Below are 18,402 nucleotides of genomic sequence, written 5' to 3' on the forward strand. Positions count from 1 at the left end.
TCCCAGGGGGATACATAGAAGTCCCCAAGATATTACTTGCAAAATAACAGTCAAATTCTATCACATCTTTGTATCTTTTAGGTGCCGACATAAGAAAGGTTGGAAACAGGTACACACATTTTAAACCCATATTGAAATGTGCTAGCATAGGTTGGGGGGGAATGGTAAACTCTTTGCTCACCAATAAGCACTGTAGCTCCTGAGCAGGGACTGTTGGCATCACTTATCTCCATGCTACTATTAAATTAATATACAAATTCTTGTTCTTTCACAATACCCACATGCAATTAAAAACTGATTTCCGAAAAGCACTGTAGCGAAGTGACGACTCACAGGTGTGGTGCCTCCTGCTGGTCATCCTGGGAATTAGCTTTCCAGCATATGGAGCGCCATCTGCAGGCAGGTGTCTCGCCTGCTGCTGGCCCCGTGTCCCTCCCAGACTCTGGTCCCCTTTACCTCAGAGTTCTGCCCACTGCAGTACCCCACAGTCTGGGTCTCCCCTCCCAAGGGAACCCCCAACCCTCTATCCCCACCTCATCTCAGTGGCTACTGCCAGTCATCATCTAGCCCCCGCTCACCGGGGCAGACTGCAATCTGTAAACTCATCATTGGCGAGGAGGTTTGGACCTGGTGCCTCTGCCTATCTCTGGGCTGCACCTCCCAGCCCCAGTATGTGCATAGGCTTTTAACAAAGCCTCAGCCTGGGGACTTGCCAGGCTGGAGCTCCCCAGCTCCTCTGGCCTTTCCCCAGCCCTGCTCCACTCTAGGTACCCTTTTCTCCCAGGCAGCCAGGTCCATCTCTCTCAAGAGCTAGAGAGAGAGTGTCCCCCAGCTCCTCCCTGAGCCCTTATACAGGGCCAGTTGTGGCCTGATTGGGGTGTGGCCCAAACTGTGGCTGCTTCCCCAATCAGCCTACCCTATTGGTTCACCGGGGCAGCCCTTTCCCAGGGCTGTTTTAACCCCTTCAAGGCCAGAGCGGGGTGACCACCTCGCTACAAGCCCCAAGCTGGAAAAGGGGAGAAAACAATGTAATGCCACAAATCTCTCCAAAAGACAGAATTGTGCGATGCAGTATACATCCAGCACCCTCTGTTAGGCTGAGAAAAATCGTTCATTTTATAGGGTTTGGCTGCCATTCAGATTCTAAATTTGTCTTTATAATGAGTAACAAAACACAAGCTGTCATAGTGACGAGTTAATTTGAAGATTTACCTCCAAATGATAGAACTCCATGATAAATTTGCCTAACATCATGGCAAAACTCCAGACAGTTACCTTAATACTGTGAGGTAAGACTAGCTCAAGCTGACAAGCATAGTGGTATGAGATTACAGCAATAATTCTCTCTCCTTAACAACAAAAATTGTGTTTAGGAGCACTGCTGCTCAAACAAACTACTCAAACAGGGGCTTTCCATTCTGATATATAAGTAGACTCAATGGTGTTATTATTTTCCATGGAAATAAAGCATCCCAGATTAAGAACAGGAGCATGACACATAAATAGGACTTTATAATATATAAAGCACAGTAGGCTACCACTACAGGAAAATCCTCCTAATAAGATTCCGTCAACGTGGCTCAAATGCAAGGGAATGCTGAGAAATCTCAAGAAGAACACAGAATGTGAGTTTGAACTATATGTTATAGACAGAGCTACTGAGAGAGGGAGAGAGAGTCTGTATATCTATATATAAAAGCTATATATCTATCTCTATATAAAAGCTAATAGAGATAGATACATATTGAGAGACAACACACGTAGTAAAGGGAAAAAACTGGAGTATCTAGTTTATCCCTGTGATTGGAGTAAGAATATTCCATTATAGTAATCTCTCAATTTTTTTCAACAAATCACCTAATGAATACTTCTATCAAAAGTGCCTCAACGATTTCCCATGGCAAAACATTTTCTAAGGGACATGTCTAAGCCAGGGAAATTGACCAGCATATCTGAGCAATTTCTTCCCAGTAGACAAACCCTAATTCCTATCGTTAAGAGATGTGTTCTATCTTCTCCCTTCAGTTTCTCCTTTTCTCTTTTTCAAGTAATTGCTTCTCCTGATGCTATCTCAGCTCTTGTGACTAGGCAAAGCTATTTATATACTTAATTGAAGACTTCACTTTCAGGATTGGGTTCAGAAATCTTGCAGGATGCTGAAGTTACAACCTATCTTTTCAACTCGCAGTCAAGAGGCAAGACCATAAATCGAATACAATACTGAATTTGCTTTGGGCACCTAAGAACCAGAATGGTACAAACATATTGGCAAGGATAAGAACAACAAAATGATTGCTGGGTTGGAGGGATTCACTTATGAGGCATGAGTGAAGGGCTATATACACATTCCATCACCAAGCTATATTTAAGGGGTGACACGATGGCCATCTACAATTCCTGTAAAAACCAATAATACAGAGGGATTATTGAGAGGTATAATTAAGCATAAGGGGATGAAACTACCAGAAGAGAACATTTAGATTGCATATCAGGAAAAATCTTCCTCATAGATCAATTAGACTGGAATAATCTCCAAGAAAAGTGGTGGAAATCCTATTGCTTGGAATATCTAAACTAGATTAGAAAAAGCACTTAAAATATATTGCAGGAAAGAATTCTCCTATACTGGAATTGATTTAAGGTTGAAACAAGTCAAAATATTTTGATTTACAAATGGTGAACCACATCATTTTGACCAGAAATGTCTAAAAAAGTATTTCAACATGTCCAAATTAAGTTGTTGAGTTTTGTCTGGAAATTTTCATTTAAAATTTTTTGGTTGTTCTGCTCTTTGATTAGAAGTCTAAATTTTCTGCAGAAAGCAGTCTTTTTTTCATAAAAATTTCTTTTAGTCAAAACTAAATTTTCTATTGAAAAACAGCTGCAATGGAAAAACGTCCACCAGTTCTACTGGTGATTCCATTGCATTGCTATCCTATGGGTTAGGTGGCCAAGCCTAATGACTCTGTGTAGCTTCCAAAGAAGATATATTTTATTCCTACACTATCTGCCTGTAGTCTCTCTTGGTTAGTTTAGATAGGTTCTACAAGATCTCCAAAAATCGTTATTTTACTATTTTGGCAGCTTTCTGTCTCTCTTGCCTTCAGGGATCTGTTGTAGTTTCTAAAGGAGATAAATTATTAACATAACATAATTAATGTATTATTACTATATTATTTAAGCACATTAAATTTAAATAAATTACATGTAAGTTAAAATGTTAGTGAGATTAGCTCAAAACTCTCTTTGGTACCCATCCTACCAACTACTGCTCTGAGTTCATGTCACAGCAGTTGACTTCACATTGAAGTTGGGGGGAAAATATGATGCTGAAACAACTGCAAGGGAGAATAGGACTAGCAAGATTTGCAGGAGTTTTAAAGTGGAGTAAAGGGGGAAAGTGAAACTATTTGGATATGATCAATACCATTAACTGGCAATTACTAGCTGTGGAAAGGATACACCTATGTTCCATAATCTCTCCACCCATGCTCTATCCTTGTAGCATTTTAACTTCTCCCAAGTGCAAAAAGAGAAAGGATGGGGCCGGTAATTCAGACTTTCCTGTCACTAAAGAGGGAAAAATATCCTTCTTAAAGATATTAATTGTAACAGAGTGGAGATACCTGGTATTAAAAACAAACAAAACCCCCAAAATATACCAGTGTCTGATACATCCAGGCCTAGCAGACGCTAAATATTTTTTGCATGAAAACTATATGATGACAGAAGTTGAGTGTGTAGAAAATATTTAGGTCACCTACCTGACTTAAATGGAACTGCTTTTAAAAGTTGCTAAACAAAACCATGCATGGCAGTATATGCCCCTTTTATACATATTAGGATAACTGCAGGTATGCGGGTAACAAATTTATAAAAAAACTCAAGAACCATCCCAACCCTCAGCCCAGATCCCCAAATAATCTTTTATTCAGTTCACAAAATAAGTAAGCTAGCTACCTTTATACATACATTCACATCCCTTCCCAGTCCCAAATCCAAGATGGATTTCCTACCAATGCTGAAATCCATCTTGGAGCACCAGCAAATCTAAACACCTACTCTGGGTTGGCTGCTTTCCTGAATGTTGTGAGTTCCAGAAACCACTGATCTTAACTTCACTCCACACCTGCCCCTCCTTACTCTCTTCTCCCCAGCCCTGTCCTCTTCAGTCCTTCTTCCATTCAGCTGATTCCATCCTAAGAAAACCCACCGCAGTGCAACAAAAACAGTACAATTGCTGCCATCACACTGCTCTTCTGCTTGTGGTTTCTACAACTTTTGCCATCTTTTGTCTGCCTTGTTTATTTAGATAGTAAGCTATTTGGGGTGGAGACCATCTACTATGATGTGTTTGTACAGCACCTAGCACAGTGGAGATGCATTTTTGGTTGGCCCTTTGGCACTATCATAATAAAGATGATAATAAAATATGATGTCACTGAAGGAGGGGCATGTTGGGCGTCAAAAAGGGGGAGCTGGTTGTCAAGAAACTTGTTGGGTGTTGGTGAGAGGAAGCTCTTTGCTTGAGAAAAGGGATCTAGGGACTGGGGTTACGGGAGTTGTTGGGAAATGGAAGATAAGGTCAGGTGGAAAGGAAGAAGTTAGATGGCTTGGGAGGTGGGAAAGAGAGACTTCAAATGGTTCAAATGCATTGGAATAAATATCCAAACTACACCTTGTGAGCTTGGAACATAGGGTAATAAGATTGTACAATTTCCATAACCCATTACAAGTACAAGCACCTAATGAATGTTCCACACTTCAGGAAGAAAGTTTCCAAATCAATCATACAAATAAAACTAAATGATGGTAACTTATGGTATCTGTAATCACATTACCACTTACTGTTCTACAAAACATAGGTATTTGTTGAATGTGGTATTGAAACAGGGAGTCTGTCTGGAAAGAAACAGGAAGAGCTGGTGAAGGAGAGTAAAGAAACTTTATCAAAGTAAAAGCTATTTAAATCACTAACGTAAAAAGAAAATCTCTCCCTAGAGGGTGATTCAAGGAACTCCTCTTTGATCAGCTAAAAGAAACGTCCAGGGAGTGACAAATGCTAAAAAGTGCATTTCAGAGCAGACTTGGAATAGAATCAGCTGCATTCAGAGTCATTGACTATCCTATAATCTATGATGGAGATATTAGTAGTAAATCCAGAATTAAGGATGTGTTGTGCTGTGCATCTGAAGTAGAGATTAAAACTCTTCTTTTGAATGTATGAAAAATATAGTGTATCCTCACTAAAACTACAGCACTTACTCTGAAGAGTCCGAGTACAGCATGAATTTCTGAGAATTTACAAGTAAATCTGTTCCTTACTTTAGGAATTGAAATTCCTATGGGTTCATAAAGAAATTTAGCAACCAGTTTCACTGTTTTATTTTTTATTTTTTCCTTCCCCTAATGGCTCAGTAACAAAACACCTTCAAACTTCTGATATACTTAAAACTCACTGTAATCTTGCGCATTGTTTACATTTGAATATTTTGTTCTAGGACATATGGTCACTTTTTCTCATTATTCTTCATAGCTGAAAGTTTCTCTTTCAGGAGAGGTTGAAGGATACAATAATTTCCTGCTGAGAATTCCACAAATAACTGCCTTCTTTCAAAATGGCAGCCATCTTCCATCGTTCTCAATGGGACTGAAACCACAGCTGTGCTCATTGTTCTCAGTGGTTGTCTGAATGTCTTAACTCTACATTTACATACTCTTAAGATGTTTGGAATTCTTTTAAGTTTAACCTGTGAACTTCCTGGGGCTATAAAGCTTATTTTTGGAACAATTACAACATCCCTGTAATTTACCTTAAATTGTGGATATTTACTCTTACCTTTAACTCTACTTAAACATAGCTTTTGTCTGGGAAATATGTATTTATTCAGGCAAATTGTGAAGTGGTGATCATATTTGTAGCCGAAACCAGCAATTCATCAGGACTAGATCGGTTTTAGTGGCTTTCTTGATACAGATGCATTATTAGGATGGAATCCAACAAATTACACAACACGTTTATCAAGAAATGCTGCTACAGGGTCAACAATCACACGGTCACCAAAAGCTTTGGTTGCATGATAAGACTGCCAGTAATGGACACAGAGTCAACATCCACGTAGGTCATCGGAGGGCCCTACACAGAGATCAGCTTTAACTACTCAGGTATCTGTTGGAAAAGTAATACAGCAAAATACAAAATCTCCATTTAGTTCTTGCACTGTACTGGGGACAACTTCTAGGTTCAGCAGGTGGGGGAAGTAACCAAGAGGCCAGGCATTTTAGACTGGCTTCTAACAGGGAAGAAGTGGTTGTGAATCTGATGGTAGAAGACAATATGGGTGAAAGTGAACATGAAAGGATATGTAATTCTGAAGACAGGAAAGAGTGAGAACAACAAGGTAAGGACAATGGAGTTCACAAAAGCAGACTTTAACAAACTCAGAGAACTGGTAGGTAAGGTCCCATGGGAAGAAAGTCTGAGGGAAAAAAGGAATATAGGAGAGCTGGCAAGTCCTCAAAGAGACAACACCACAAAAACACAATAGCAAACTATCTCAATGCAAAGAAAAGACAGGAAAAATAGCATAAAGCCAATATGGTCCCATCAGTAGTTCTTTAATGACCTGAAAATCAAAAAGAATCCTACAGAAAGTGGGAACATGGCTAAAGGTGAATACAGAAGAATAGCAAAAGCATGTTGGGACAAAATCAAAAAGGGACACAATTAGTTACACCTAACAAAGCACATAAAAGGCAGTAAGAAGGTGTTCTATAAATACATTCAGAGCAAGAGAAAGAAGAAGGGAAGTGCAGGTCCACTATTTGGTGTGGAACGAGAGGTAATAATGTATGACATCAAGAAGGCTCAGATGTTTAATACCTATTTTGTTTAACTTGACACTAAAAAGGTTAATTATGGCCAGATGCTTAACACAGTTAATATTAACAAGGGTGGAGGAACACAAGCCAGAATAGGGAAACAACAGGCTAAAGAATATTTAGATAAGTTACATGTATTCAAGTCACAGAACCTGACGAAATTCACCCAGGAGTATTTAAGGAACTAGCTGAAACAATCTCGAAAATATTAGCGATTGTCTTTGAGAGTTCATGGAGGACAGGTGAGGTCCCAGAGGACTGGAGAAGGACAAATATAGTACCTCTCTTTAAAAAGGGGAACAATGAGAATTATAGACCAGTCAGCCTAACTTCAATATCTGGAAAGATACTGGAACAGTATCAATTTGTAAATACCTAGAAGATAACAGGGTAATTAATAATAGGCAAGATGGATTTGTCAAGAAAAAAACATGCCAAACCAACCGAATTTCCTTCTTTGACAGGATTACTGTCCTACTGGATGGGGGGAAAGCAGTAGATGGGATATATCTTGGTATTAGTGAGACTTTTCACACAGTCACACATGACATTCTCATAAGCAAACTAGGGAAATGTGGTCTAGATTAAATTTCTATAAGGTGGGTACAAAACTGGTTGAAAGACCATATTCAGAGTAGTTATAAATAGTTCCCTGTAAAAGTGGGAGAATATATCTAGTGGGATCCTGCTGGGGTCAGTCCTGGGTCCAGTAAAATTCAACATTTTCAGTAATGACTTGGATAATGAAGTGGAGAGTATGCTTATTAAATTTGTGGATGACACCAAGCTAGGAGGAGTTAGGAAAAACTCTCTATAAGGATAGTTAAGTACTGGAATAGGCTTTCAAGGGAGTTTGTGGAATCTCTACCATTGGAGGATTTTAAGTACAGGTTAGACAAACACAGGTCAGTAATGGTCTCTAGGTTTACTTGGCCCTACCTCAACATGGGGCTGGTGGCTGGACTAGTGACCTCTTGAGGCCCCTTCCAACCTTACATTTCTATGGATCAGATGGTGCTTGATCTGCAAGGAAACTACACTCCTTTTCTATATGTCATGCTTCTGCTGCTGCTGCTACTACGAAACAATTATTAGGCAACACTGTGGATGAAAGCTCCATTACCTATTTGATTGAAATTGCACACAACCGGAGTCTCCTTTTCAAAGCAACTTCCACTTCGGAGAGTTCTTAATTAAGATTAGGTGGTGGCATAGTTTTCCCACTCAAATGCAGGGCAAAATGCCATAGAACACACTGCTCTATGAGAAAAACTATGGGTGTAGCTACACTTCAATAAAAGACAACTGCAGTTTGTCTGAGTCAGTTGACTTGGGTTCAGGGGTGTTATAAAATTGCAGTGTAGACAGTCAGGCTTGGGCTGGTACCCAGGCTCCATGAACCCCATGAGGAAGATAGGTCTCAGAGCCAGGGCTCCTGCCTCAGCCTGAATATCTACACTGCTATTTTTATCTCTGTGGCCCAAGCCCCACAAGCCCAAGTTAGCTTATCCAGGCGCTGTCACAGTGTAGAAATATCTTATGTCGATGAGAACTAGGGATCCTAGAAACCTATTTGCCATGAAAAAATGCAAAATTTGCGTTTTTACAGAGAATCTTTAATTTTTACATTTGGTTTTAAAAAAAAAACATATACAGTAGAACCCCATACCACTAGTGTTCACACAGGAATATGGGAAACTGATGCTTCAGGGCCGGGCGGCAGGGCTCCCATGGTCAGATTTCAGATTTAGTTATGGAAAAATGCAGATTTTTATGTTTTTTTATTGAAGAAGTTTGGTTTTTTTTCATGGAAAACTAGGATCCCTGATGAGAACTCACAAATATTTTCTTATCTTTGTCCTATCAGCAAAAACATTGATTTATAAAGAACAGGCCACTGTCAATACAGAAATATACAAGTTTCTGAGTTTATCTAAACCATTACATAAACTTGTTTATTTTAAGCCATTTTTCTGTTCTATGCAGTAACATTGTATTTGTAAGCATCTATGAAATAGACACAAATACACAGTAACTGAGGACATGCTGTATTCTGTAGCATGTTGCGTGTAAGTAAAGATGTCCACATACCAGGACACTTCATTACAGCACTGTGCTATTCTTTGTTCAGAAGAGGAGAGAGACAGGGTGTTAATATTAGCCAGAATGTATTATAGTGAGATGGGGAGATTGAGATCCCCAACTTGTACCGTGGTAGGAAAGAAGATTAGGTCATAGGATACAAAATGATATCACAATGCAGACATAAAAAATATCAAATATCAGAACCCAGCTTGGAAGAGCATTGGAGTTTCAGTGGCAGGGAAGTGGACAAATTTTATGGCATACACTCTTGGGTAGAACAAGTGGATAAGACAAAGTCCATGCTTAAAAGAGGTTGCGGGTAAGACCTCACCTTCTGACAAATACAGTGCACTGTTTGTTCAGAATAAAAATGGATTGATTTTTTCCCTTACCTAGTGGAGATAACACATTCTCTTTTATATAAAATTTATGATACTAAGTTATTCTTTAGCTGAGTGTAGGACAAAAAAATGTGTGTGCTTGTGTGTGAATGCACTCACGCTAAAGCAAAGTTCATGACTACCATGGACGTTCACAGACATCATCATGAGCACAGAAGAGCATGTGAGCCAGTCATACTTTGCAAAGATATCTCTCCCCTTTTTGTAGTGAAACAACATTAAAGGATATGACAGGAGATGTAAAATCTGCAAAAGAGTCCGAGGTTGTTTCCCGAGGGAACAAATGGGGAACTCTGTGCTAGAACACAATGTCACCAAATCCAAGGCAGAGTCTTGCAGGGCCCAAGTTGTCAGAGTATGAAAATGGATTGGTTTTCCGGAGTGTTTGGTAACTTTTTCTCATTAGTCTTCAGTGGCAGCAGAGACCAGTTGATTTAATGCATTACCTATTAAACTGTCTCTTAGATGTGAGTAGAATTTTTTTCTCCTAGATCTCTGTTATTATGTACCAAAGGGACCCTCATGTTTGAGATGGAGAACCCTGCCAGAGGTTCAAGGGAACAAGGTGCTGGGTTGACAGTTCTGAAGACTTAAGTTCTCCACTTACCAACAGAACATGGAGCATACAGGAAGCAACAGCCCCTCACTGTCTTGCTAATACATAGGCCTGGCAGGATTCTAATTAAATTGAGAGATGTCAGTAAACATGGATTTCAGCTCACACACTGAAATCACAAAAAAATTCCAACAGTAATTCCAACAGTGACTCGGTGCAACACCTTGCGCATGCAGTGATTGGGTGTCACCAACCCTGCAGCAGTAGAGAGAACCCTCTGTAGCCCTGCAGTTATGGGAGGGAGGGAGGGAAGGACAATGGAGCTGCAGACAGCTCCTTGCACAGCCACAGGCCAGTGACACTGGAATCCTACAGGCACAAGGTGTGTGGAAGGCTGCAGTCTTGGCAGGGCAGGGCAGAGCAGAGACCCCAAGACAGGGCCATCAGGAGAAGGCCAAACCTCAACTGTGCGGGAGGCCATCCCACTGTTGAATGGCTCCTGCCCAGGGACGGAGCTGTTCAAGTGGGGAGGTATCCCCAGTGACCGGAGGCTCATCTCCCTCTTCCTCCTCCTCCTCGCAATCCTGGCCAGGGGTCTCTGCTCTGCCCCACCAGGACTGCAGCCTTCTCTACACCTTACACCTGCTGGGATCAAGTGTCATCAGCCCTTTGCAGCTCTGCTGTCATGGCCCTGCTCACTTACTCACCAGCCAAGAGTGCTGGAGCCCACGTTGGGCAGGAACTGTTCAGCAGTGGGGTGGCCTCCCCTGCAGCCCAGAGCTTGTTTTCCTCCTTGCAACCCTGGCCCAGGGTCTCTGATATGCTGGCCCAGGACTACAGTTTCCCCTGCACATTCTGCCCAGGTGTCTTTCGCCCCGCTGCCCAACAGGGAGCCCCCTGCAACCCTGCTATCAGTTCTGGCAACCCCCTGTAGCCCTGCTGTCAGCGCTGCCCTAGCCCTAATCCCAATTCTACCCCCTCCATTTCCCACAACTGTAAAAATAATTAAAAATCAGGAAAAATAAAATAATCAGTACCAGTTGTCAAAATTCGAAAAGTAATAAAAATTGAGTTCTGCCAAGCCTATTAGAATGCCTTAATCTTGACCTGGAGATATCACCTTCTACGGAGGAGAAATTAGTTCAAGCTTCCATGCCCAATCCGTGGTCTAGCTCATGAAATTGCCAGCCAAAGTGCCAAGGATGATGGTGGCTTCTGTGATGGACTATAAAATCCACCTTTACACAGGTCTATGAAAAGCGGTCAGCTGGCATCAAGTCAGCCACCACTGATCAAGGCTAGGTTTGAACCAATATTAAAAGGCTCTGGATTCCATTCTTCTCTCTCTAGGCCTGGCTCTGCCACTGACCTACTATGTTACCTTGAATATGTCACATCAGCTTTTTGTGCTTCAATTTCTTCTTCTGCAAAACAGAGATAATGATACAGACCTTTCTTTGTAAAGTGCTTTGAGATCTATAGATGAAAAGCACAAGGTAAGAGCTGAGTGTTTTACAGATACTACTACTGATACTTCAGCTATCTATAGCCCCAGATAAACTATATTGTTTGTCTACACAAACCCCTCAAAATCCAGAACTTCCCAATCGGGGGCAGGGTAATCCTAATTTATAACAGAGCTTCCTCTTCACTGGAAAAAGGGCTTATTTCAAAGATGCAAGTGTGTGAAATGTAGGGAATTTTTTGGTGAAATAGTCTCATTTTGTAATGCAAAAGCCACTCAAATTTCAAACAGTTTTGAATTTAATTTAAATTTAATCTAGCTTCATGCTGCATTTGCTCTGTAGCAGGGGACAGATGATACCAATAAAATAAGACACACACCCACACCCTCCTTTCCCCTGTGAACATTCTTCTGATTTTGGAAGCTAGCTTTTTTTATGAGATTCTGCAAGATTTAAGAGTTTGTCATCATGATGGCTGGAAACTGTACATGATTAAATACATAACCCCATGACACTCACCCCAATCAACTCTTCTTCCCCCCCTCCCCCAGCCTCTTCCCCACAGTACGGAGGTCATTCCTCTTTTACCTGGAGAGCTGAATCTGTGGTATAGGAGAGGTAAGAGGAAGACTCTGAAGTACGACTCTGTTTTTGAAAGAGATAGCTTTCCTCTTCCTAAAATGGCAGCATGTTCTCCTTTCCACATGAAGCAGACAGAATCTAATCACACAGTCCTGCAATATGCCTGCCTGCATAAAGAGTAATTTTAACTCCATCCCTGAAATTAGAATGGGGAGCAGCTAGGCTCTTCCTCAACAAGACTACATGGACTCATGCTGAGATAAACCCTTAATTTAAATCAGATTAGGTTGAATATGGTCCAAAGCAATCTGGGAATAACTACTAGCAAATGAAAATCTTAATCTGGAAACTAGCGACATCCAGTTCCAATCAGGGGCTCCCAAATGACTATGGAAAATCAAAACAGGATCTAAAGAATGTACTTTGTGAGAAGATAGATGAGGATTGCTTGGGAATATATTTGCAAAATGAGCAAGTGGGGGACAGCAAGTTGAAGAGGGGTTCCAGGGAGCATTTGGAGGCTGAGAATGAAGAATGAGATAAGACTAAGAAGAGCCAAATGATGAAGCCTGTAAAATTAGTGGAGAATAGGACTGCCAGACACCTGGCGTTATGTCAGGGACATTTTCCATGTTATAACTCTTGTAAGACACACCATGTTCCAGCTTGAAGGAAATAGGCAGCTGATTACCTCATGGCCATGTGGCTCCCCCATGGTCAAGGGAGAAGCTCAGATGCTGCTCTCCTGTATTACTGTTAAGCATGGTCACCATATTTTCTATGAAATAGTTAATTTGAAAAGACAACTTTCAGGTATGGCAAAAAAAAGTATTTTACAATCAGACAGATTTTATGCTGATGATGTGATGATTTAACTTAGTGCTCCCTTGGTTTAATGTACTGGCACTTGGATGACTTTTAGGGACAGAGATCTGCTGAAAATTACCTAGAATGGCCTCTCCTCACATGTAGTCTAGTTAAGCTCTTATTAAAAACACAGTTGTCTGTCCTATGAAATCTCATTACTATTGTTCCAAACACAACAAAATGAATTATGTCACTCCGTGATAAGAGCTCTAGAGCTTTACAACACCAATTGTCCTCCAGGCTGTGTTCCATTGCATGGTATTTGCTTCCCGCAGGAAATACACTTCCCAGCTGCAGAGATGTCTGCAGGACTATATGTTCTGTACAGATGCAGACATCCCCATATAAACCCTTATCTACAGCCCACTGAAATCAGTGGAGATTCCTGCTAACTTCAGTGGTCTTTGGCTCAGGCCCATAATATCCAAGCCCCTCATTTGTTGTAGGTTACCGTTTCAGTAATACATAAACTCTGCTGTTTGTGAAGTGTTAAAAACATTTTTTTACTAAATAAGTTGTGTCAAAGCTAAACTATATAGATCATCCTGCATCTTCTGATGCAAGAAATGACCTGTGACCATTAATGTACAATTCAAACTGAAAAGCATTTCATAGTACAGAGTATACTTAATTCAGAATAAAAACATTTGGGGAATAAAATACAATATGTCAGAATCACACAGGCATGAAACAAATATTGTTTTCAAGCTGGGTCTGAGATGTGTACCAATTTAAGTGATCTTGGCCCTTCTGGAGTCTTTATAGTAAATTGGTCCCTCATCCCCTACTAAACTGTGACTTTAAGAACTTGAATCAATAATTAAGTCTATTATCCCAATGGTATCTGGAAAAGAGGCTTAATTTTCTGCAAGGGGAATGGAAACACTGCTGACTTCCTAGCAGGGTAACAAATCAATGACGCAGCAATGGGCAGCTGAAAGCAGATTAAAAACAATCTCTTAATCCTTAATATATGCACAAATTGAAGTGGAATCATTGTGACCTGAGTAGTTTCCATATTGTAGAGAGTTTATACTTGTTTTATGTATGCAGCTCTGAATGATGACAGAACAAACTTTAGTTCTTTTTTAATTGATAAACATACCTCAGGCTACAAAATTCAGGTCCAAAATGTGAACCTCATTAGCTCATGGTGTACAGACCTCAGATTTTGGTTCTGTAATATGTAATATACATTAGGAATGGTAAATGATTACAAATTATATACCGTATGTATGTGTATGTTTGCTTGTCTTCTAATTCCCATATTTAAAGGTTCTGATTTGATTGTTATTAGGGTTTACCAAAACATTCTATCAGCTATCCATTCACCTATAGACCTTATAGAAAAAATTACAGGAGCTCCCATTGTTCATGACTTGCATTGAACCTTATTAAGCTGTACTTTCAGTCTCTTATTCTTAATGACTACTGCAACAATGGATTTTGAACAATCTAAACTGCACTTCTGCAAGAAAAATGTATCTGCTTGAGCACTTGAAACATTTTATTGTTTGTAAATGAAACCTTGGACTTAAATTATTGGAGAAAATTCTTAAACTGGAGGTATATGTGGCACTCCGTACCTTAAAGCAGCACCCTGGAACCCCCATATTCACCACTGACACATGATGATGATGTTTTGTACAAGGTATGCCTTGTGAGGTATCATTTTAAAATTCTTGATCTGTTGAACTTTAATATCCTGTTAGGTTGTATGTGCTATCATTGTATGTGAAGTAATGAAGTTTTGCGCTATGTGTGTTACTGAAATATGTTTGAGGTTGGGAACACCCACAACCAGCCTTTCAGGTACAACAATGGAGTAGCCAGATGTGCTCATGGTCTGTTAAAGGGAATCCACACTCCCAACCATCCCAGAAGACTTCTCAGAGACATCATGTAGACTTTGGAGGCTGCTTGACCAATGGGGGTGGATCTCCATGTCACAACCATAGATCTTTCCAGCAAGCTGGAAGAAACTATCAAGAGGGGAAGTGACATTATTACTTGGCCTCACTCTCCCCACAACTCAACATCTGGAAACATGTCTGGAGGACAAAGACTTTGAACTGGGGAGGGTGGTCCTGGGCTGGAGGAGAGTTCCAGCCTGAGTACTGAAGATCTGTGGCCTGTTTATGCTATCAGGGTGAGACACTGCTCGATTCAAATCCTGTTTAGATTCTAGTACTCAGATAGCAAATTTACTTTTATTTCTTAGATAACCAACCTTGAGCTCTATACTTACTATTTATAATCACTTAAAATCTATATTTCTGTAGTTTATACCTTTGTTTTATATTTTACCTAAAACAATGTGTTTTGGATGAAGTGTTTGGGAAGTCTCAGCTCAGCTTACAAAGGCTAGAGTGTGTCCTCTCCACATCGAGGAAGGGGCAGACTGGGTAATGAACTTACACTGGTCAGGCTTCTGTCCAGGGCAAGATAGTACAGTTCAGGGGTGCAAGGCTGGGGAGCTGGAGGGAATTTGCTGGAGCCTCTCTATTGTTGGTTCATGAGTGGCTAGGAGAAGCATTCGTGCAACTCAGTTGGGTGTGTCCCTGCCTGTGCATGTCTGCGTAAGTGCAGTACCTGCCAGAGGCTTTTAGCTTTCCAATAGCATCACAGTGTAAGAGGGAGCCCAGGTTGGTTGGACAGGATGACTCAGCAGACCCACAGTCCAGGTTGCACCCTGGGAAAACTCCTCACACTATGTCAAAGGCCAGAACCTAAAATCTAATATTCCTGGGGATTTTTGGATACGTTTGGATTAGAAACCCTGGATCTGAGTCTAGCCTTACAGTTTTGGTTCTTGGTCAAATCCAAAATGAGAAGGGGTGTGCTTTGTAGTTTCCGGTGAGATATACAGCCAGTCTCATAAGAATTCAACACAATATGTTGCCAGTCTTGCAAAACCAGCTCATTTTATGGAGATGTCTAGTATCTGCCTCCTCTGACTCTGACAAGCACAACTCTTTACTTCAGATCATATATTCTCACAACTATCAACTTATTTAAATTAATTGTCCTAAGAAAGTGAAAAAAACATAATGCTCCCAAACTTCTGATGTGGAAAACAGAATGGGCAGTTGCACTCTGATTGTAGAAAACTGTCCTCCCAAAGAGAAGCATCTCAGACCTGCTCTCCAAAGCCTGGAAAATTTTACAAGACAACCCTCTTGAATAGTCACTACGTGAAACAGGCTCCCCAGACTTTTTGGTCCACTCGTTTTGCACTTGGTACTCACCACTGTCCTCCACTACATCTTTTACTCTGCATAAACTACTATCATAATTTTCAGTGCCAAACATTTTCCTTTGGTTTTGCTTACTTCTTTATCAACTGTCACCTCACACAATGGGAGAGGCATCATTACATGCTAAAAAGACAGTTCACATATCTCTTGAAATAATTTTAGTTTTTGTTTTGTTTTGAGGCTGCCTGTCCCTCAAACATCCCCAGTTTGCTCTGTAAACACACAGTGCAAGTGAATGCTAGCATCATTATCCCTCACCTGTTAATGAGTCTCTCGAGGCTTATTTAAAGCATATATGTTTTATTAAAAAGAGATTTCGTCAAAATGAGAGCAAAATCCCAACAGAACAGCTTGATACTTTGACACCCTTAAATCTGAACTCAAACTCTACCCCCAAATCTTCAACGTTTCATGCACGTCTATCACCTTAGTACATTCCCTAAACCACAAATTCTAGCCTAAATGTAATCCAGATCTGAAAACTGCTTCTCTGACCCATCTCTAACAAAGTTTATTGACCAATAGTACAGGTTATTTATAACCAAGTGTGCACTAGAGACAATTACGGGTTTCAAAAAGAAAGGGCCTTACCTTGAGAAACAAGGCCCCCTTGGAAGCCAAGGAGTCCGTTCCTTTTCCATTGGGGTAACAGTGATAGGCAGCATCCATAACTGGGTAGCGGCTGGCAAAAAGCAGGCCACTGTTAACAAACTTAAAGCTACAGCAGCCATGGCAGCCATAGACCCCAACATCATATAGAATGTATTCAAAATAGTGATGGAGCTGCTGTTTCAACTTCTCTGCTGCTCTTTTGTCAAACACTTCCTGCAAACACAGGAAGTCCAAGTTGGCAGGGAAGAAAGCAGAGATCTCATGGTCAAAGATTTCATCCATATGCTTCTTTTTCCTCACAGAGGTCTTCTTCATGACCGAAGCTTTGTAAAGGAGCTTGTTGTTAATGTTACTTTGGTCCACTGTTCCATCTCCAATGCGAACCTTAACCAGGGACTCTCGTGAGGCAGTGTAGCTGTCTAAACTCCCAGAATCTCCTTCTTTCTGTTTATGGTTGGGTATTTGACCCTTTGGGCTCTCTCTTTCACCTTCCAATGAGTGTTCTGCTGGGCTACTGATATGAGCCTGGCCACTAATGGCATCCGCTTCTGGGTCTGAAATGTGGCCATTATCCTCCCCACTTATGCGCACAATACATGTGTTGTTGTCCTCTCCCTCATTTAGTTCCCCTCCAGTTTTAGCATCTCTGCTATCCTCACTGTTATTTGAGCCAGAATTGTCTCCTTTGTACTCCATAGATGATGTCCTTTTGATGCCTACATTGACAGCACGATTAGTGCTATCTCCAACTTGGGGAGAGACCAAGCTGCTGAAACTGGCTGCACTGATGGATGTGTTAGTGGGGGAATCTATATATATTTTTATCTGTGGTCTGCTTGCCCCATTTCTGATTCTCCGCCCAATTTCTCTAGCCCGTGCCTGTGTGTTGAACACATTGTTAAATCTTGCCAGAGAGTCTGGTAGCAGACAAACATTGGCACTACCAAAGCAGAAGCTTTTCCCATTGCCTGTAGCTTTCCATTCAGTAAGTAGTGTAGCTCCATTGACCTGGCTCTTGTCTTCTAGCCTGGAGTAGATATATGGCCTTCTAGCTGACTGGAGAGGTGACCATAACAAGAAGCCAATCAGGGCAAAAGGAAGAGATGCCACCAGCAGTGCCAAGTAGATGGGAGTGGTAATAATGATGCAGAGTGCTTGAAAGTAGCATGGATCATCTGCCCTTTGACGTTTCTCATAGGTGGTAGGAACAAAGGAGGCCACAAGCCTATCTGCAAACCAATAACATGGGAAAATCAGGCCCCAGGAAAAGGAATGCAGAACTGATAGAAAGCTGTTGGGAAATGGGGAAGTGTATAAAACCATTGCAACTCAGTTATGACAACACTTCAGGGACTACTACATGATGTCACTGTCAACCGTCCATCAGAACACTGCGGTGGAGGTCAGGGAAAAATTGTCCAGCCAACAGTTTGGGTTTGCAAGTGTAGTAAACACTTATCACCTTAAGAGCACCATTTCACTTTGTCAAGTACGAGGGAAACAAGGCCACTGTCTCTCTCTTTTTGGCACCTATAGTCTTCAGAGGAGGTCATTGCTCACTGCAAGGTACCATAATGAATCTCAGATGGGGCAGATGAAAAACCTGTAGAGACAAAAAAGTAAAAATATATTTAATATTTACGCAAGGTTTGAAGCATGTTCTCCACCCCTTCCCCCCACACTCACACCAGTTT

At 41.0% G+C, this 18,402-nt stretch overlaps 1 protein-coding gene across 1 annotated transcript in view; it reads right to left on the minus strand.

Moving 5' to 3' along the window:
* SMPD3 (sphingomyelin phosphodiesterase 3) overlaps positions 1–18,031 on the minus strand; it is a 65,811-nt gene extending 47,780 nt beyond the window's left edge. Inside the window, exon 1 of the mRNA XM_077831442.1 lies at positions 16,688–18,031. Coding sequence (XP_077687568.1) covers positions 16,688–18,031 — 1,344 coding nt within the window. The remainder of the gene's footprint in view (positions 1–16,687) is intronic.
* Positions 18,032–18,402: the final 371 nt, after the last annotated feature.

This window comes from Eretmochelys imbricata, chromosome 12, assembly GCF_965152235.1.
Source record: "Eretmochelys imbricata isolate rEreImb1 chromosome 12, rEreImb1.hap1, whole genome shotgun sequence".
In the NCBI taxonomy this organism is placed as follows: Eukaryota; Metazoa; Chordata; order Testudines; family Cheloniidae; genus Eretmochelys; species Eretmochelys imbricata.